Source organism: Solanum stenotomum, chromosome 8, assembly GCF_019186545.1.
Source record: "Solanum stenotomum isolate F172 chromosome 8, ASM1918654v1, whole genome shotgun sequence".
In the NCBI taxonomy this organism is placed as follows: Eukaryota; Viridiplantae; Streptophyta; class Magnoliopsida; order Solanales; family Solanaceae; genus Solanum; species Solanum stenotomum.
Window position 1 is genome coordinate 2,074,711 of NC_064289.1, and position 22,097 is coordinate 2,096,807.

The 22,097-nt window shown below is 35.0% G+C and overlaps 1 protein-coding gene across 5 annotated transcripts; it reads right to left on the reverse strand.

Annotated features, from left to right (window-relative positions):
- Window positions 1–990: 990 nt before the first annotated feature.
- Window positions 991–18,555, reverse strand: LOC125873043 (uncharacterized). Of its 5 annotated transcripts, XM_049553890.1 has the most exons (23): window positions 18,209–18,555; window positions 17,551–17,594; window positions 17,371–17,434; window positions 15,937–16,051; window positions 15,780–15,856; window positions 15,556–15,653; window positions 13,806–13,977; window positions 12,929–13,151; window positions 12,365–12,491; window positions 11,007–11,116; window positions 10,784–10,876; window positions 9,977–10,108; window positions 9,720–9,853; window positions 9,014–9,103; window positions 8,820–8,893; window positions 7,554–7,740; window positions 7,365–7,436; window positions 6,240–6,279; window positions 4,345–4,622; window positions 3,603–3,780; window positions 3,306–3,517; window positions 2,739–3,056; window positions 991–1,104 (listed from the first exon to the last, which is right to left on the reverse strand). In XM_049553890.1, the coding sequence occupies exons 1-22, from the start codon at window positions 18,263–18,265 to the stop codon at window positions 2,760–2,762; spliced, it is 2,874 nt and encodes a 957-aa protein (XP_049409847.1). In that variant the 5' UTR covers window positions 18,266–18,555; the 3' UTR covers window positions 991–1,104; window positions 2,739–2,759. The 5 variants fall into 5 exon arrangements, with proteins under 5 accessions (XP_049409847.1, XP_049409848.1, XP_049409849.1 ...); XM_049553891.1 differs by lacking the exon at window positions 991–1,104 and having other exon boundaries at window positions 2,575–3,056; window positions 10,784–10,873; XM_049553892.1 differs by lacking the exon at window positions 991–1,104 and having other exon boundaries at window positions 2,575–3,056; window positions 9,053–9,103.
- Window positions 18,556–22,097: the final 3,542 nt, after the last annotated feature.

Below are 22,097 nucleotides of genomic sequence, written 5' to 3' on the forward strand. Positions count from 1 at the left end.
TTATATGTTGGTGCTATTGTCCTTTTCCCCATTATTTCTACATGACTCTTTATTACTGTAATTTCATTTTTTTTTTACTGATTTTAATATGATTTACGTGAGCCAACAATCTCTCTATCTTCACAACGCAGAAATAAAATTCCGTGGACACACTCTCTTCATACTCCACTTATAGAATCACTCTGAATATATTATTATTGTACTGATATAATTACTGTTTTTTTTCCTTGAACTATAAAGTGTTGATATGAGTATATGACAAAACAGGAGAAGAAGTGTGTACGCATGAAATTGGTCTATTTATTACTCCCCATCAACCATCCATGTCTGTGTTCCCATTTGGATGTTGGGTCTATTTCCAGCTGATAGAGACCCAAACCTCGTGAAAGCTACCAATGCCTCATGCTGACATACGTATATTTAAAATAAATTGCCCAACACACTAAGATTTCGCTACGTGCAAGATCCAATAAAAATCGAACTACAAAAAATTGTGTATATGCAGTTTTATCATGCATTTCTGCAAGAGTCTATCTTCACAACTCAAATCTATGACTTCCTGATTACTTGACATCAACTTTACCGGTTACATTATCAAATGTAATTTAGTATGAAATAGTACTTACTACTTAACTACCATTTTTATCAAGTTATTAATCAATATTAACGATAAAATTTACATTTAATTATCTTATAGTAAGTGATATGACAGTGTAATATCTTAAACCATTCGACAATACCTACAGGCTCAAGCAAGGAGAAAAGGAAATTACAACAGCAGTTGTTTATTTGGCCTATATAATGCGACAATTCACGCTTGAATTTGGGGACTTTTATACCCTTCACAAGAAAAAGGACCACTGAATATTTCAATTCTCTGATTCACGTCGGTGGAATATAATATTTGATCGTTATTATGTAACTATAATCAAATAATTCGAAAAGAAACCAACAAATATCATTGTTCAAGTCCTGGTGGATAGATTTATTCCATACCTGTATCGATGAGAGGTAGCAAGTATCCCGTAAAATTAGTCAAGGCTGTAAGCGGACACAAATATCATCATGAATAATATGTGTCAAGGGTGTTTAGCTTCATGCTCTCTAAAATAAGAATCAAATGTGAAATTATTGGTATTTGAAAACACCAAAAACTTTGAAGGTCAAAAGTAAATGTAGGTAGTGGAGTCTATACGTTCATATATCTATCAAATACTTTGAGAAGAATTTTTAAAACGCCTATAACCGTTGTTGCTCAATTTGCAACTTTTCAAAAAAAGGTATTTCCCCTTTAATACACTTCATCTTTATATTATGATTGATGAATTAAAAAATGGAAAAAGATGATTTCAGGGAGAAGCATATAGCAATAGAAAGAAACGTATGGAGATTATATTCCCTTTAATGAAATGACCCTTCAATAGATTTGGATTCTTTAGAAGAGGACCCATCATAATTATCATCATCATTTCTTATTACTTTTTCCTCCCATTTCTTCAAAGCAATTGCAATTAGCCACTGATAGCCAGATGTTTTTTTGGGTAGGGTCATCCCCCTGGTTCTTTTTTTTTTTTATGACTTTCGCACTGCTCAACTAATTCCACATGATACCTTACACTTCCCACCAGCAATAGGTTACCAGTAACTCTGCCACCAAGGCTATCATCCTAGTTCTTTTAGCTTTTTCTTTTGATAAGCACATTTTATTATTATTATTATTATAGAAATAAGAAGGTTGAGGAGGTTATCCTTCATTTTGTTTTTGTTTTTCCTTTTTCATACCTAGTAGCTGGTCTTTTCTTTTTCCTATAAGGCAGGAAAGAGAGAGAAAGAGAAAGAGAATTATACAGTATGAAACACTCTTGGGTGCTCAACTACATATCTTTCCTTGTAATCTTACAGTTCTCTTTTCAACGCCTAACACTAAAATGGACCTTACAAGACGACGCAAATTTGGACTAGTTGGATAAGTGTCAAACTTGGTGAAAGGACAAAAGAAAATAAGCCACATACAGGGCATGGGTCTTGTCTGCCAATCATGCAAACCGTCTGATTGGTTGAAAACTAGAAAAACGTATGGAAATTTTATTATACATGATGTCTTTGTTGGAGGGCGTTTGATTAGAGAGAGAACTGAATGATTAATGATTGATGGTTCCCGTCTGGACCAAAGTATTGCAAAGTAGTCGTATTAGAACTAAGAAGAATGATAATAGGGACATGCCATATGCAAGAAAACTGAAGAAAGACGATAGAGATGTTTCCCATTTCACAATCATCAGATTGAAGTCTGGCGGCAGTAATTACGGAACAAAAAATATCATATGAAACATGAAAAACCTCAAAAAAGAATTTGATAATCATGGAAGGTACCGGATAACTCTATCCACCAAGGCTTCGACATATGGAAAGAAATCACCTAATGTTTTATTTCTCCTCTAGGATTTGAACTCGAGACCTTATGATCCACAACCCACTTCATTGGCTACTAGGCTACACCCTTGGGTGCATATTTTTTTTTTTCATAACCTTGTGGAAAACCATCAAATTGTTCCCAATTAATAAATTTGGACAGCGGGAAAAAAAGGAAACTGTATTTCAAGGAAAGGCTGAAAAGAGGTGACAATCAAGAGCCTCTTTCAAACAAATTAGAAAATCTAATAAGCTAGCATATCTATGGTACGCGAATGAAAGAATCGCTGGATATATACTAACAAAAGAAATAACAATAATTTTACCTGGTTCCTTTAATGACGAAACTAGTCACAAGAGGCAACTGCTAGTGCCACACTCAGATCATTTGAGGTTCCGCATATGTACATTCTGTATGTTTCTAGTTCTTGTTGGTAACCCCTTGGTGCATGACTAGCATAGTAATTTTCGCTAAGGTGATCACGTTTGGAAAATATGATCTCTCGCAATGTTGGTTCATGGCCATTTAGAAGATTTCCCATGCTTAAGACTTTCCTCCATGATTGATTCACAGTAGGTGGAGTGAACATGCTTGCAACTACCTCTCTTTCTTGTTGCCTAACTTCTTGTTTCTTATCGAAATCCTAACATAACAAAATTGCACCGTATAAAATGAGAAAGCAAGAGATAAAGGCACAGGTAAATTCACCCTTGTTTAAGGAAAAATATTAAAAACGACATCTTCAGCCACAAAGACTTAAGCGAGGGGACGAGAGGTATATGCTGTTAAGCAAGTTAGGAAATGTGTTAATAATTCTTGAGTCTTGACCAAGACGTCAATCTCTCATTCTAGTGATAGAAAAAGAGAAAGAACAAGAGATATAAAATCATACCTTCTTCTCATCACCACCAATTGATACTGTTCCCATTTTTGGTAGATAGAAGTTGTAGTAGTCATTGAAAATGGATTCTGATAGACGTGGTGCTTGCAAGAACTTCTGATGAAGAGATGCAGCAAGTGTTATCAAACTCTCAACATGTCCAAAAATTGCACAGAGTCGCTTCAGGTCTTCAATATCTTCAGTGCCAACAGAAAGGCTATTTTCTGCAACAAAAAAGGTCAACCTGTTAATTTACGAGCTCCTAAAAACCTACTGCAACTCAATAACATACTAGAACAGAAAATATACTTTGCAAGCATCTGAGAGTGGCTGCCATAGTGAGGTAAAGTTGTCCAATTCTGGTGGTCAGCTGCTTTAGGCCTCCAAATGACGTTCTGTTTAGTGTGTCAGCTGCTGCTTTAAAAGCAGTAGAAACCATTTGTCCCAACAATTCATATGGACGCAATGTTTCCAAATAATGAAGAACCTACACAAGTTACACGATACAAATTACTTCCAATCAAATCAAGAAGCTACTCCATAAAGGTGCAATTTTAAATGGATTGACCAAACTACATAAACATTTTGCTATAAAGCTTCCCTCGTGCCCTTTCTTAGTTGGTCCACCTCTATGCCCTAAAACCCTCCCCAGCCAGAAAACCCGACTCGAACTCTCAGGCAATATACTGCAAGTGTTCAAGGAAGTCAGAGACGATGCTGATTTGGTGAAAGATTACAAACGTAAGGAATCATCTGTCTGGATTAAAGAGGGGGCAATAGATGAATAGGGCAAACAGATGGAATAGGCTTGTTGAGTTATTCAATAGAGAGGAATGCTCTGGGGTCTCCAAATTTTAGTCTCTGGAGGACCAAATATTCCACCTTCAACTAGTCTGAGGGAAATAAACCCCACAAACTCTACTCCAAGGATCAAAACCTGCAATTTGTCTTAACTAATTTACTGAAATTCTCATGAAGAATTATGATGGATCACTTATACCAGAATATTATAAATGAGCTTGGCTTATGCAAGTGTGCAATCTCAGTATACCTTTTCTCCTTCTTGATTTGGATCCAGAAGGGGCTTCTGGTCAGAAGCTGGCAATGGAGGTGCCTCATTCCAAATCTTTCTCCATGAATTCCCATGCTCGGACATTCTTTCTGAAAGTTTTCCACGAGGTGGCCAATCGTTTGTTGACTCTACTACTGCATTGGTGTTAGATTCTACCTTCTCCATATTATCATCATTCTCCCAGTCTCTGGGTGAATGCCATCGAATGAAATCTTCAAACACAGCATCGGGATTTGCTGCTTTAAAAGCAGACATATCTGTTGCAGAATGCGAAGGATAATAAAAAAGTGAATAAGGAGAGAAGATTAATTCTTCAAATATCAGCAAGCAAAAAATAATTGGAAATGAGCAAGTCTAGTGTGATCCATACAACCTGCTACAGCAGAAACAAAAAACTACATGGAAAAAAAATCAAGGATTTGATTCACTTAGACAATTAGGAAGAAATTGTTTATGTACACTTTCTAGAACCGAGAGAAGCTTGACTAAATCTGATGAAAAAGTTCTCAATCTATAACATTTTGGCCTGAGATACTTGATCCATTTAAAAAATGCTAATAAGCTCATAATTAGTACAATTGCTTCCTTGTGACCTTTTGACAATTTTTTTGCGAAGGTATTTCATAAATGATCAACACTAAGAAAGTGATGTCCAAATCTGTACATGTGCAGCAAAAAAGTAACTCAACAAAAGTCTAGTCCTTCTAAACATGTAAGGATTCTAACCCCATTTGACACTTATTAAGGTGTCATATCGTCTAACTTATGGATTCCAATTAGGAGATACTGTTCATAAAGGTGTATTACAACCCTACGAGTATGCTGTACAACTGGTTGGTTGGTTTGTCGCCAAAACACCTGACTATAGATTCTGTTTTCACATCGAGCACCAAAAGAACCATAATGTGCTGCCTTTCCTTCCACAATTAGATGACAATATAGACAATTAACAAACCCATCCACAAACTTTTGACCAAAGATCCTTAATTATTTTAGAAGACAGCCCTTAGTCAACTGATGTTTCAGCCAGTGAAAAACTGAATTAAGTGTTATTTCAACCCGAGTAACAGTGTCTTGTTCCAATAACTCTTGAGGTAAAACAGAAGAATGTGTTAGCTATTGTGGTTATGCACAAGGCATCACAAGATGCACATCCATCTATTTTTTGCATTTTCAAACTCTTAAGTATCTCATGATCTCAGCACACAACAGCCAACAAGCTGAGATCCTCAAGATGCTCACTTGATGCTTTAGTCAAGTGAGAAGAAACCTATAACTTGCAGTGGAATTTCCTTCGGATTGAGCTGACATCCGTTACGGTCGTCATTCAATTGAAAGAATCTCCGTTCCAGAACCGTACGTGAGATTTTTCACCTCATACGGCTCCTCCCTTACGTGCATAATGAGAATAATACATAGAATCAAAAAAGATTCAACGATGAAAATATTCTCATTATGAACTCAGCAGGGCTAGTGTTATTACAAGAAATCTCTAGTCAACCGACTCGATCATCAAATTATAAGTTCATAACCCTAGTCCATTCCCATTTTGGGCGGAACAGATCTACTAATTCTTTGATTCCAATTAGTAAGAGGGATCTTGAATTAAGAAATAGACCCTAGAAGCTAAAAAAGGCTATCCTCAGCAATTGCAATTGACTAATAAGAACCATATAACCTTTGTTGCTTGATCCTTCAAAAATGTTGTCGGGTGTGTGTAAGATCCTCCAAAAGTTATTCATTTGGAGGATCTAACATGGCTGTAGCAACATTATATTTATTGAGGATCCGAGTAACATAGTGCTTAACACATACAAATGTGCCTAAGACAGCAAGAAAGCCTTTAAGAAAATAGAAGGTACAGAAGTTCCTACCTGATGACAATATGTCTTTCTCTAGTTGGGCAGAAAATCTCTGCAAAAAAGCATTAGACGTTCCATTGTCAGATGAAATAATACCAATAGTGGAAATGAGAAGACTTTATGAAGTAACTGATGGATAGCTTAACATAAAACAACTGTTTCCCCAGGAAATATTGCAATAGAAATCTATGGATATGTCCTTCAAGCAAGACTAGGATAGTCAAAAACACAAACCAATACCAAACAGTCCAAATAATAGAAATTTGCCACACCTTGAGTGATTTTTAAAAAACAATCTTTAATTGTTAACTCTAGACGTAGCTATTGAATACAAAGTGGTAGCATCGTTTCAAAATTTTCTCAAAAATAGTAATAATGACGAGAAAACTTTATGGTGGCTCAAAAGTGAGAGAGTGGAGTTTAGTGAAGAGACCAAAACCTATAATTGCTGAAATCAGTAACGGGAACATGGGGCAAATAAGTTTTAGAAATTCAGGAGAGAGCAAGGTAGTTATTCTAGAGTTTTCAGTTTATATGCAGTTTATTAGTATATATATGAATTACAAATTTTCTATTATATATCAGGCGGAAAAGAGACTACTTCACCATGATCATGCTGTTTATGCCATATCATTAATGGAATGCAATTGAATATTTCTTCATATTCAGGATCATCAATAAGGATGATTCTCTACCTGAGACATGTATACGGATTTAAGTACCTAGAGAGCCCTTTAAGCTCCTTTTCCAAATGCCATCACACAACCAATCATCTAGGAGATCTACTTGCAATGTAGTGCAGTGCTTGTTAGCAATTTCTTAAGCAGAAGATGTAAGAATTGGTGGGAATTACAATGCCATTTCTCTTATTGAACATGTTTAGTACTAAACAAAGCGAGAAGTCATAGAAAACATTATCATGTGTTCTATATGACCTGAAGCCAGGATTCACGTAGCTGATTCACCAATAAACCATTAAATTGGCATTCATATATATGGATGGACTATAGACTTCTTATAATAGCAATCATTCTTCATTCATTTACAGTATGCAATGACTCTCTACAAGAATAGTAACAGCAGCAAATTTCATGATTATCAGAAAAATGAATATCTATAATAGAGCTTTGAGCTCACAAAAGATTCACCAAGGGCCTCAACGGCGTGGAGACGTTCTTCATGCATGTCTTCAGTCATAAGTGGTGGATCCTATAAAAAAAAAAATTAACATCAAAAGGTTGCCATTATATCATAAGCAAATGTGGCAAGAAAACAGAAGACTGATAAAAACAACAAATATTCAGTCAGCAGTACAAATAAATCAACCTGTGTAAATGGAGCATGCATGTTCTGGTAAGATTTCAGAAGCATCATAGACCCCACAATACCAGCCGATCCCCTCCTGATACATGCCGAATGCTTTGGAATTGGATCACCTAACTTCACAGCATCAGAATGTACAAAACTAGAAATATCACTTTCAGGATCATTTGGATGATCTGGTGTTGACAGACTGCAGAGAGAACAGGAAACCAACTCAGTTCAGTTCAAAGGGCAGAAATTCAAACTAATACAGATTAGTAGGTTTTTGAAACATAATACTAACTCCGTCAATTTGTTTGTCCGGTTTTGACTTGGCACAAAATTTAAGAAAATAAAGAAGACTTCTGAATCTTGTGGTCTTAAACTAAAGATATGCAAAATGTACCAAAATTCCCTTTAAACTTGTGATCTTAAACATGCCATGTGGAAAGTTAGAATTAAGGAGTTGCCAAAAAAGGAAAGAGGCATTCTTTTTTAAACGGACTAAAAAGGTAAGTAAGACAAACAAATTGAAACAGAGGGAGTATACCCACATATTGCACAAAAGCGCATGCATTTTTCCCTGACTAAATTTAGTCCAATGCTGCAACTTTAAAACCTATGGATCTCCGATCCAGATGTAAGCCCTAGACTAGGTAAGCTTGCCCCAGCGCCAAAGCAAAACCCAAAATAAAAAGATGAATAAAAGGAGAAATGGCCAGATCATTTTGGATTAGCCTATCTTCCTTTAGGAAAGTATAAAGAGAAAGTCAGACACCCATTGTGACCCAACATCATATTTAACTATTTAGATAAAACATTGCCTCAAACGAGCCTCATTTAAGTCGAAAATGGGTCCAAATCAAGCATCTGGACTTCCACCAATACCAGCAAAAATTGAAATTCCCTAAGGGTGAAAAGAGGGAATATTCTCATTTAGAGTCAAAACAAACCATGACAAACATTAAAAAAATTTAAGTGCTAAAAACAATAAGCAAGAATAAATGAATTAATGAATCAGTTCAGTTAAACACCATAAGATACAGCTTATAGAGTGTAGACTGCCGCGGCATAAATCGCCAGGTTTTAAAATCATAGGTGCTTCAATTCCTCCATCATGACAAAAATCATAAGACTTGACCTTCATGCAACTTAGCATTGTAAAATAGACAAGAATAGCAGTACTTAAAATGCAGAAAAACTGGAATGACATAGTTTAGAAAAACTAGATTGGCTGACAATCGACAAGCATTCAACAAGTAATACAAAAAGTTCTCACTTGCTTTTCACCTGTCACATTCAAAAAAAGAAGCCTCAGTATCTCCATCTTCAGAAGATATGTCACTCTGGATCTGAGAGTCTCCCTATATTACATAAGTTAATCAATATCCTGACAGGAAATTAAGTTATAACAATCCATTGATGTTCTTAAACGCTTAAAAACTTTCAGATAGAAACAATGTAGACAATTGTCATAAAAGTACCTTAACATGAGCGGAAAGGAAAAAATTGTTTTCGCCTGCCTTTGGACACTCTTGATTCAACTGACGCTTTTTATCAATGCAAATTGAAAGCTACATATTTGGGAGATAAACCAAAGTTAGGCCAGATAGATTATTTACCGTTGCCATATCTTTAAAAGAGACTATCAAAGAGAAAGGGTAAAGGAAAGTATCATTCACTAGTACCCATGAAACCTCCATATTATTCAATTTAGAATACCATTTTATTGCACTTTTTCTTAGAAATATTTCGTTATTCAAGACTGATCTTGGAAACAGATTTATTAGGAAGCTCATGACAATCAGGATAACTACAAACTAACAACTTAAAAAAAATCTGAGACTTCGATTCATGTTTTTGCAAGATATAAAATAAGAAAGCTTGGGGATTAAATCTATGCCAAAAAATTGAGGTACACTGGGCTTCAACAAAACTGCTACAATGAAAATCAAGGAAAACAGTGGGAAGACAGCGAGAAGGCAGTGAAAGAAAGGAAATACGTGAACTGGCAAAATATTCAGACACAATTTACATGTTGAAAGATAAAACTAGTTATTGTGGCATTTGGAGATACACTATCAAAAGCCAGACAGGTATGGAAGTCCTGCTCATTATTTTCTTTATAAAAAAAAAAGTCCTGCTCATTATTTTCTATTTCTCCGTCAAGCATTACTGCAAGTGACTTACCATGTGTAATTTCTGGTTAATTAAACATGTAGATAGGTCGACTACACCACTGGCTTGCATTCTAGGTAATGGCTGTGACTCTTCCCAACACCACCGAACTTCTCGGACAAACTCTATCCAGAATGCCGCAATAGCTAAATAGACATCACAGAAAAAATATGCCTTAGGGGGGGAAAGAATGCTGAAGTAACTTAATGAAGGAATATACTAAGGAAGTGATTTCTTGAACTTTTTCAGTCCATTGAGTCAGAAGGTACCCCTTATATTGCAATCACCAAACCAGAGAGAATGCAGACAGAACTGGCCAAAAAGTGATTCAAGAGGAGCGCCTTTAATGGTACGAGAATTTTCATGATCTCCTTCAGCAAAATCAAGTTGCAGGGCACCAACTGTATGAAGAAATTGAAATGAAGACAAGATAAGTCAACCGAATGTTTCTCCCTCCATTATAAACTAAATTTGGAACTCCAACACCATATTGACCAATTATATTCTGAAGAATACACTTCTCATTATGTCTGATTTCTAATTCTCTTCTTGTTGTTAAAAGAGACTCGTCACTAGTAGGGTAAACCAGATCAAAGTACTCTGCCTAAATATGGCTAGGTCAGCCAAGAATCCAGCTGGATTAACATATCTCCACATCATTTCTCTATGATGAATGAAACATGTATCTAACTAGTGAACAATAAGAGGAATTAATTTGCTCTATCTAGCTGTTGAACTTCATGGTTTTCAGTTATACAAACAACAGTTGTTTTTTTGGTAGTTAAGTGCGTTTTTAAGGAATAGGAGAATGTACAGCAAAAATTTAAGTTGATATGAAATAACACTAACCTAAGCCATTATCACTCCCCTGCCTCCATTTTCCCTCAATCATTTACATCTTGCAGATTTAAATGTATAAGTCATTAATCATATGTCTAACCTACAGTAAATAAAATTAGGTATAGATCCATCAAAATTGAAACCTCAGGAAGCAGCAGTTACCGTTTCAGAATTGCAATCCAAGTGGGAGACATAGAAAAGGCTACACGTAAAGAAAAAGAGAACTCGTGATATACCTTCATGAAAGAGGTCTTTAAGAACTCGATCAAGGACAGTTGGGGGAGGTATAACTGCAGTAGACTTCAAATTCTCAGGTCCGGGGTTCTCTACTGCACCAAAAAAAAAAGGAGCAGATTAGTGAACAAATGCATCAAATCAAAATCTCCACATTTATACAAATCTGATATTGCAGCCCAATTGATCATAAAATTGCAGATGATTTGTGCACAGTTGTAGAACCTGAAATAAAATCTTCCACAAATTTAGCGTCCAGTGACATATGCAAAGCGTCAATTAAGAGCAGCAACTGTGATGCGAATCCAATTCTCTTTCCGCCACAACCATCACTTCTGAATTCACCAAACGTGTTTATGAAGTGAGACTCCCAATTAGTGCGCAAAGTTCAGTCCAAACCAATCAAGATTGAATCAGAGGAAGATATTAGATAATATAAAGACCCCCCCAAAAAAAAAAAAAAATGATAACTAGGACCTTCTAGAGAAGCTTAATCTTGCATAAAAACATTTTTCAGTGTTTTCGACGCAAGTGGTAGTCAGCCAATTACATGTTACCTTCTCAAAAAGAAAAGTATTAGTCACTCACTAGTCGACAATTTAGTTGAGAAAGTTCATCTACCTAACTGATGAAAAGCTGTGTGAGTGGTAAAATACACAATTTAAGATATCTTAAACTACTGCACAGATAAACTGACTTAGCTTTACTATTCACAGGTTGCTGGTCAAACATTAGCCACAGCGACCCATGGGAACGAACAGAAAGCTTGCACTTTTGAGTAGTTAGCATCCCGTTCATCAAGTAATTAAGCCCGCGGTCAAAATTTAAGTTCAGCGGGGATATCCTGTTGAACTATATAAGCTTCTTGTTGCCAATTTTATCTACTTTTGGAAGGAAAAAAATGAATGGAGAATTAATTAACGATCTTGCCGATGTTATATACTTCAATGATAATCAACGTTTTTTTGTCACAGCAAAGTGGCTAGCAACTAGTGTAGAGAAAAATTTTCAAAAATGATCACCTGTCTTTCACTATATTGAATCATTGACTACTAAAGGAATTTAAAAACATTATATGGATATATGGTGATTATATTTATTTGTGTGATGTAAATGGCTGCAGAGACTTTGATAGGAACACATCTCACTGAATAGTATGTGCAGATCTTTTTTCTTTGTTGACAAGGGAACCCATAGTCGCTAATCTTCAGGTGTGCACAAGGAAACCCCACTACAATGTAATAGCCCGAGGACCTCACACAGGAGAGGTAAATCGCACTAGGCAATGCCCGTGCAACGTGCTCAACAGAGAAAGCAAGCAGGGGGTTTCGAACTTGAAACCCCCCATCTGGGAGATCACATGCTCAACCAGCTCGGTCACCCTTGACAACAATCCATAGAGCTACCATTACATGCACATAGCAAACAAGAATCTCAATGAAACACACCCAGCAGGCAAATGAACACTTGCTAAATCACAAAATTTACCAATATAATTTGTAAGGAAGTGGTGGAGAAGACCCAAGTCTGCCATTTTTGATGAAGCAAGAGTGAAAAAAATGTGAGTATTCGTAGTGTCTTACAGAATCTCAGATAAACATGGAGATATTAACCACTTCTCAGCCTCAAGAGGTGACACATTTTCCAGCTCAGCCATTTCAAGTGAACTCTCTATCGCTTTCTCTGACCATACTGTAAGCAGCTCAAACCCTGTATCGTTAACAAATACATCTAGTAAATCAATAACGCAAATGGACAGAGAATTATAATTAAACTAAGTTCAATCTCTTGTACCAAAAAATATAGCAAAAAGTAATAGCTGGATAGAAAAAGCTTATAATACATTGTTACAACCCCCTAAAAGAAAGTCATTCTCTCCAATTAAAGCCTCGAGGTACTCACGAATAATAGTAAGAGCCAAAAACCATATATGTTGATGAAAAAAATTTGGCTGATTTATTCATAAATGTTGTACTAAGAAGAGCTCCCAGTTGTAAGCAAAGATCCAAACACTTAATTATGAGAACTTAAAGCAGCAACTCTGCAAACTCAGGTTAAGATGGGTCTTATGTCACTCCCCCTGATGAGCTCCGACCAGATCTGATAGTGCAAAATACAGTTATTAATCTCCTCAGCAACACAATTACCTCTTAATGGGTCCTCAGCAGAGTACCACTCACTCCAAGGACAATTATCATCCCACTGTGTTCTACTCTGATGGTTGCTTTTGGGACTCTCCCCAGATTCGGTAAAACCTCCCTCAGATTCTTGTACATCATCATCCTCACTGTAGGGAAGTGTACGATAGGTCATCTTCATCTTGAGATTTACTTGGAAAAGATGCATGGATAGGTCCATATTGGAGAAAGCCTTGAGCAAGGAATTCAAAATAGGTTATATTAGAAGGACATTAGTTGAAGATAATTAAAAGCTAATACAACTAGTAACATAATTCCTTGAAAGCAAGAACAATGCCATTGTCGAGAACATATCATTCATTTGGCTAAAAACTGGGCACGAACATTGTAGAGCCATCTGAGTAAGCCATAAAAAGCCAATTTTTTTTATGTTTTATTGATATTGGCAAACCCCACCCCAAACTTTCCAATGCAGGGGCTTGGCTACTCAAACCCCCAACCCTATAGTTGGAAATGGAGGGTCCTTACACCAAGCTGTCCCTCCTTTGTCGTGTCACAAAAATGCCAACTAAACAATGTGTATAAAGAGGGATATTGTGAAATAAAATTAAATGNGGGGGGGGGGGGGGGGGGGGGGTGTAAGGAACTGGGCATGATATCAATATGCTGCTCTTTCAGAATCCAAAATGTAACTATCATCTGATTTAAAGAAGAAAGCACAAAACTGAGACCAACCAATTGCAAACTGTGCAAAAGTAGCTCATGAAGCATGAAGTTTATGTACAGCTTAGGAAATACAGCAAGTCATCCAGAATTGTAAGATCGACAAACCATCAGAAACTACAAATCAATTGGAATATCAAAAGTCTACACGAGAAGAACTTACAAATTTAGAAACAAATAGCTCATACAATCCCTCCAAATGCATAAGCTTCACTGGCACCTGGCTACCTATACGATCAGCTTCAAACCGTCTAGTGAAGAGGGTTCCCATGTTCTGGATGCCAATGTATGCTTTCCGAGAAGGATCATGCACTGGAACAAATGCCGGCCAAAAACTGCATGGTCTGAGCATATCAACCATTTCCTACATTGTTCACTATAGAAAGGAAGAAGTATAACAAACATAGAGCCAAGAGTTGAGTTCTCCTTGAAGAAAACCTAAGTACCGATATGATATCAACTTATTCTTTTCCGCATTTTTTTAACCCCCCCTTTTATTAATAAAGCAGGTTTCCCAGAGCCCCTTTTTAAGAGATAGAATGAAAGGTGTACTGAAAATTCTGCATTTTTTAATTGGTTGCCACTTTTACTAGTTACTAGCATAATGACTTTTCTTATTGATGGAATCCACTCGTTCACATAACTGGTACAGCTTTCCAAGTAAAAGTTTCAAGCTAGATAAAACATTACTCACAAAAAGCACCACGAAAGTGGTTGAGGTTTACAATACTACAAATTTAGCCTCTCTTTAATAGTTTAGAGGGCTAAGAGAATCGAATAGTGTATCGGGGTAGTTTAAAGTATTTTTTTTAAAACAGGTAAATATTGAGTATATTAATAATAAGAATAATAGACAGCCTAGCACTAAGAAGGTACTAGGACATTACAACAATAGAAATCTCCCAATACAAAAAGCAAAAAGATGGATTCCTTCTGTACAGAGTACTATTCCTGTAGAGAATCTATGAAATTTAGCATGCTATTTTCATCTTTGACATCCTGTAGGTCGCACGAAAAAACTAAAAGCCATTAACATCTGAATTTGATCTTCTGCATAGCATCTACTTTCCCTTTGAAACATCTTGCATTCCTTTCCTGACACCACCCAACAAATACAAGCAGCTATTGTATTCCAAATCTTTCTCAAAAGGTTTCTTTACTACCCCAACATCCCAGCTGCTTAAAAGTTCCTTTACTGAGTTAGGCATAATAAACATACAGTACTGAATAGGTTGGAAAATAAGGACCAACTGACTTGTCACTGGACAATGCAGAAAAAGATTGTTGCTACTTCCCTCTATGTTTTAACACAAAAAGCACCTGCTGCATAATGACAAACCTCATCTCTGTAATTTGCACTGAGTCAGGCAGGCCTCATGAGAGACCAAACACATAAAACAACAGATCTTATAAGGGGCATTGTTCTTCAACGGGGTATTTTAAAGTAATTCAGGGAACATTTGAAACATCAGCCGCATGCCGCTTGCTAAAGGGAAAAGGCATGTCACATAGCTTTTTCTTCTCATGATTCTCAACAAGCCAACATTTCTTACTTCACATTAACCGCAACTTACATACATTCTATTCAAATCTATATACTAGAAGCGGGAAAATATTCTGTTTCTGTTTATCAATTTCTCCTTTGTTTCAGCCTCATCAATCTCCACGGGTTTTGTTTAAAAAATTAACCTTCCAATATAGCGCACCTATGTATGATCAAAAAATAAAATCTCACTGACAGAACATCAATGCTCCACCAAAATTTATTAGATCTCTCACTTTGATTTTAGTGCTTTAGCACATGATTTGGAAAAAGAACGATGAGTGCTTCAATTACCAACAGGAATAAAACCTAGGCTAATAACTCAAAAGTAACGAAGTAAATAGAATGGTACCATCCTGTGACAACATACCCCGAACAATTTGACAATGCAATAGCAACTGCACTTAGAAGTTTGCTGGCCTCCGGTCCATCAAGAACCACGCCACTGGCACTTTGAGGAGCAATCACCTAGAGATGAGCATTACGAATTCAGAGAGAAAGCAAAACATTATGTACTAGATGAAGGTACTAAATACACAAGAAACAGGTCATCTTTCTGTGTGGACATGAATGAGGGAAAAAAGATAGAGATACCAGGAACTCATTCACTCCAAAAGACAGTTGCAGATTATGCAATTCACAACTCCAGTCATTTCCGTTTCCTCGACCAACTAAATTCAAAAGATTGGTTAGATAAGTCAAACATGAAAACACCCTCAGATGGATTTTTGCAGCTGAATTATGTGCATACCATCATTGTGTGTTCCAAAATAGTACTCCATGCAATAGCTTTTCATCGCATACTTCAGGTCAGTTTTGACCTTATATAGGCCCTCAGCGATATTCAAACTGATAGCACCCTTTCTCTGTCATTAGATAATATGTAAGATACACAAACAAGAAATTCATGAACAACATCCGAGGACCTGTTGGTCATACATCTACCAGAAGTATCAACTCAATGTAATATATAGTCAAGAAACTCTATCAATTATAATTCAAGTCAAAGCATCACGACAAGACTAAGTCCCACGTCATTTGAATTGAATAGGAAATATACATATGCCAGTGTCCGGGAATATCATTAACATTTGAAAGAGATGATTGATCTGACCAGCAATTACTCCAGTATCAAGTACTTTAATATAGTAATACAACCAAAGTGCACCAAACTAGGAGCAAAATAAAAGCAGATAACTATACCAGGGTATCCATTGAACTTTCGGGAAGCTATTATAAATACTTTCAGACTTTTCTCTCTGCAGCTCTCTATGGGTATAGTTAAAGCAGTTCTTTGTAAGATGTTTTAGCAAACATCCAAATCAATCAGTCAACTATGACCAAACTAGTGACTACAAGAAGCCTATATATCCATACGGCTCTATTTGGGCTCATTGCTTTCCAATACTCTATAATATTTCTATTAAGACAAATTAGAGGTTCTCTGAAACTAAATGTTATCCTATCTAATACTTACTCCAACACTGACATACAAATGTCTGCCCAGACTTGGGTAAACACGAGACTTAGTGTAAGTATAATAACAACAGCTAAGCCTAAACTCAGACTATATGGATGCTAATTCCTATGTAGATTCATTATACTTTGACTATCTTTACTCTAGCTGTCAACTTACCACTATTCCTTGAGATGGATGCAGTAAACAGCAAAATTGCTACCTCAATTGAAGAATAACTATAGCAACCTTTATCTGAATTATTTAATAGACTTATTATTCAGTCTACTAAATTTGAAACAGATGCTTCAAAGGCCCAGTCCCTAGCAAGATTTTGTTAGGGGCCAGACTAATAACTAAAGTAATGGTAGCAATGCTAAACTATAATCATTAGCATTGTTGCCTAGTGCGGGTTACCTCTCCTATGTGGTTTGCGAGCTATTGCATAGGAGCGGGGGTTTTACCCTGTGCGCACCCAAAGGGTAGCGGCTGCGGGTTTCCTTGTCATCAAAAAAAATAAAATAATAATAATAATAATCATTAGCATTGTTCAGCTCTCCTGAAAGAGATTGAGAGGGAGAATTTGAACTTCTGGTATAGTATATGTGCACTATTTTGAGTCATATGTATTGAGTCGAAATTATAATCACTCGGATGCAAATTTAAAATGATAAACTATGAATCGCCATGTTAAAATAATCTGAAGTAGGAATTTGAAAAAAATCATACCAACAAATTCTTGGTGCCATCAGCCAACCACTGCCGGCAAACTGCCTCTATCTCGGATATGAACCTACAGAAATAAACAGTAACTTCAGATTCTATGCCCTGTATATATCATGATCTAAGCTTTGAGCATTGAGGACACAATAAGTAAATGTAGTAACTTGTTATGGTTGAAGAAAATACCTTTCCCATGAAGAAGCCAGGGTAAAATCATCAAAATGTTCAAACTGCAATCAAACAATTAAAACAACATAAAACCTTCCACCAACATTGAAACACAAAATCTAAAAATGAACAATCTTTTGAAGTTTTGCAGCTAAGGATCTACAAGTTCCCTCCTTTTTCTTGCAATCCACCTATTACTTTCCTTATGGCAAATACATCTCAAATGTCGCCCATTGACTGATAAAAGCAATGAGCATCATACAAGTTTTAGAATGTCCAGAAAAGAGCCAAAAATACCCATAAACTTCTCAAAATAGGTCAAGTTTATCCCTCATTACGTTTTTGAGTAAAAAAATTCCTTCACCATTATAATTTTGGCTTTAAAATACCCTCCAACTATCCGAACGGATCAAAAATAGCCTTCCTTCTAACGGTTGTTCCAAAACATGACCAAATTACTCTTGCACTATTCCAAATGGACAATCAGTACAAACTACAGAATACTACTTTAATCTGGTTCAAGTTAGAAACCTAGCTCTTTGACAAAATTGCACAGAAATCCCAATTTGTATGGACGATTTATCAGATTTTAGGCTTAATGCGTAGTATTATAAAAAAGTCGCAGGATAATTAAATTAAATTTATCAAAAGAAAAAAAAAACAATTATGAAAGTACCTCCTCTTGTAGATCGTCATCCTCAACGGAGCTAGACATTTTGCTAGTTGACGCCATTAATTTTTCGCAGAAATCAAAATCTACAGTTCTTAATTGTTAATTACAAGACGATTAATTAGGGATTCTACCTCGAACTATAAGGATTTTTGATCGAAGACTGTGAATTACAACTCGTAAATTTAAATTGGATCCTTTGCTAGTATAATTTTTGAAGCAACTCGTGCAGATTTTTGGGCGTCGATTATGGGTAACATGTGCAGAGAGAGACCTGGAGAGGGAAGAAGAAGATGACGGTTTGGCTATGACGGCGTCACTTTACGTTGAGGTGTTCTACTTAACGACATCTTCTTATTCGCTAGTGACTGACGGAAAGAACCCGCTCTATATTCCTATCTGATAGTGTAATTAAAAAAAAAAAGCAAAAGATGGCAGGAAAAAATTGGCCATTCAATGTTTATATTACGCAAAAATAATTTATAACTCTTGTATAGTTAAATTAATTGGATAATATAAGTTAAAGTACAAGTGTGAGCAAATGACGCTGAGCTAGCAGCCTAATGCTTCGATTACTAGTTGATTGAATTCATAGCTTTTCAGTCCTATTTTTTATACGGTTAAATTTATACAAATTGTAACGTTAAAATTTAATAACTTTATTGAATTACAATCTTAAAATTATAAACTCTAATTCTAACTTCACTTTTGCGATCAATTTTTTTTTTAAATCAAGAAAGGACTAAGTGGAGTGGTGGTTGGGATAAGAATTAATGATGAGAGACATGGAACTAAGGAAGGTATCATTTGTCAAAGACTTGATGGATTAAAATAGGAACAAATCAGATTGCAAGAATTGTATTAGGTCATAATTAAAAATTACTAGTATAACTTGCTACGTTTTATCACATCTTGTCATATGTTGATAGTGTCTAGCATTTATTTTGGCACATAGTAAGAAATTGAAAATGAAAATGAAAATTCTTCGTAAGCTACTTGCTTAAATTAATAATTAGTAAAAATTTCATATCTTTAATTGCATGTTTTTTCTAAAATAACAAATTTCTTTCATGTTTATGACCTTCGTTTGCCAATAATCTACCTAATTTGTTTTTCTTTAGAGTTCAAACGTGTTAATATCCATATTGATGATGTCTAACATTATCAATACCAAAAGATCATAAGATTGAAGAGAGAGTAACAACAATTAAAAGATAGAAGGGGACACAACAAAGAATTGATTGTGCATTTCATTCCAAAAGATCAAACCATCGTACTTCCACTTCCACTTCCACTCCCACTCTCCAAAACTTATCATATCTCAACTTTTTATTCCATACCTTCAAAATTACAAAAGACATGATTAATATTTATGTTTTAACTAATACGTATAAAACATATAAATAGAAATAAAATTTTAAACTCGCGAAATGCAATGTGTTTTTAATGAATTTATTTCCTCACAATATTTTTGAGGTGTTGGATTATTTCCATAAAAAATAGAGCAAAATATATCATTTACTGAAATAGACGGTTTGATGCAAAAATAAAAAAAATCATGACTCGAAGTTTGTTTGGATAAACCATTGTAGAAATTTTACAGAATCAATTGTATATAATTTTTAAACAAGACATTTGGTACTACAACCAACGGATATGATGTTTATTTGTATAGCTAAAATATGAATTTTGATTTCACAAAAGATAATTGTTCAACCAAATTTGAAAGACAAAAACAAAGCTAAGTAACAATGACAATATCAACATCAGACAGTGTGCATCTAATGAAATTGATTCACACGCGACCTCCAAATAAATTATGTAGTGCGCGATCTGAATCTAATTAGAACTTTAATATGAATGGGTAGAAAAAAAAATAACAATAATACAAGAACTTGCTTTGTTTCCAATTCTTTAAATTTTAAAAATATCTTCTACTTATATCTAATAAAAATTACTCCCTCTGTTTCACAAAAAGTGATCTGGTTTGACTTGACACGAAATTTTAGAAAATAAAGAAAATGTTTGAATCTTATGGTCCTAAATTAAAATTATATCAAATGTTCTAAATTGCCCTTCAATCTTGTGGCTTTAAACATGCCACGTGGAAAGTTGAAATTAAAATGTTACCAAAAAAGGAAAGAACTCATCCTTTTTTAACAGACTAAAAAAAAAATAAATTATTTTTTAAACGGTGGGCGTAACTTTAAACAAAACTATTCATTCCCAATTTTCAATCCAACCCAAAAGTCATGAGCTGAAATCTGTCCACACCAAAACCAACAAAGATCTCTGTAAAGTTATCATCAACACGAAGTATATAATCACATAGAATGAAAAAATACAGAACACGTGACCTACTAAGCTACACTATACATGCGACATGATTTACTTTTTCCGTTTTAAAATGATTTGTTGTATTTTAATTGAATACGAAATTGAAAAAAATAAAATAATTATTAAATCTTATAACTACAATTTTATATAAAAAAATTATTATAATATAGTAGGATTAATATTTTTAAAAAATAAAACAAACAATTAAAATAACAAAAAAATCCGGAAAGCAAAATAGAGGCCCACATCCCAAGAATTGCTTCAATCTCCGAGGACACCGAATGACAAATCGCTATCACTATTCCATGTTTAATCAGACATAACTATCATCACATTCACCACTCCGGCGGTCGCTTTAAGCTCACTCTTTTGTCACCGGTCCTATTTATTTCCCCACCATCTCCCATAAAACTACCCCTCAAGTATCCTCACACAGCCAAAAATATTACTTTCATCCTCTTCTCCAGTTATGTGTTAAGTACTATGTTTTAATTTCGAGAGTAAAACAAATAATTAAATTTGATAGAAATATTAAAAATATTTTGAATTTGATATAAATTATTAGTATTATTCCTAGATATTTTTAAAACTATTTTTTATTTTACTAATTAAACTCAAATTAACCTTTGATTAATGATATAACATGGCTAGTGGTCTCAAACTTTTGTAAGGGCGTGAGACTCTTAATAAAAAAATTAAGAGAAGTATTGAAAACATCCTTAAATTTGAATGAGAGTATAGGGGATATATTTCACTTATGTGACAAGATTATGAGTATATTTAAGTTCAGTTACTAAAGGGATGTTTTTAAGGTGGTATAAGGGTCTGAAAAATATTTAACTTTGATCGGATTTGTTGTTGCAATACCAAACTTTCATAGGACCTATTATCTTCCTAGACTATTTAATATCGTATTTTATATTTGTCCACGTGGACATAAAAAATAATGCAAAATTATAAATAGTAATGTGTCCATGTGGACACATATATACTTTTAAAATACACTATTAAATAGTTCTGGGGGTAAAAAAATACGATATTAAATAGTCTAGGGAGGTAATAGGTCCTTATGAAAGTTTAGTATTGCAACAGCAAATTCGNCCTTTGATTAATGATATAACATGGCTAGTGGTCTCAAACTTTTGTAAGGGCGTGAGACTCTTAATAAAAAAATTAAGAGAAGTATTGAAAACATCCTTAAATTTGAATGAGAGTATAGGGGATATATTTCACTTATGTGACAAGATTATGAGTATATTTAAGTTCAGTTACTAAAGGGATGTTTTTAAGGCGGGATAAGGGTCTGAAAAATATCTTAACTTTGGTCGGATTTGCTGTTGCGATACTAAACTTTCATAAGACCTATTACCTCCCTAGACTATTTAATACCGTAATTTAAACATATATATTTGTCCACGTGGGCATAAAAAATAATGCAAAATTATAAATAGTAATGTGTCCACGTGGGCACATATATACTTTTAAAATATACTATTAAATAGTTCTGGGGGTAAAAAATACGGTATTAAATAGTCTAGGGAGGTAATATGTCCTTATG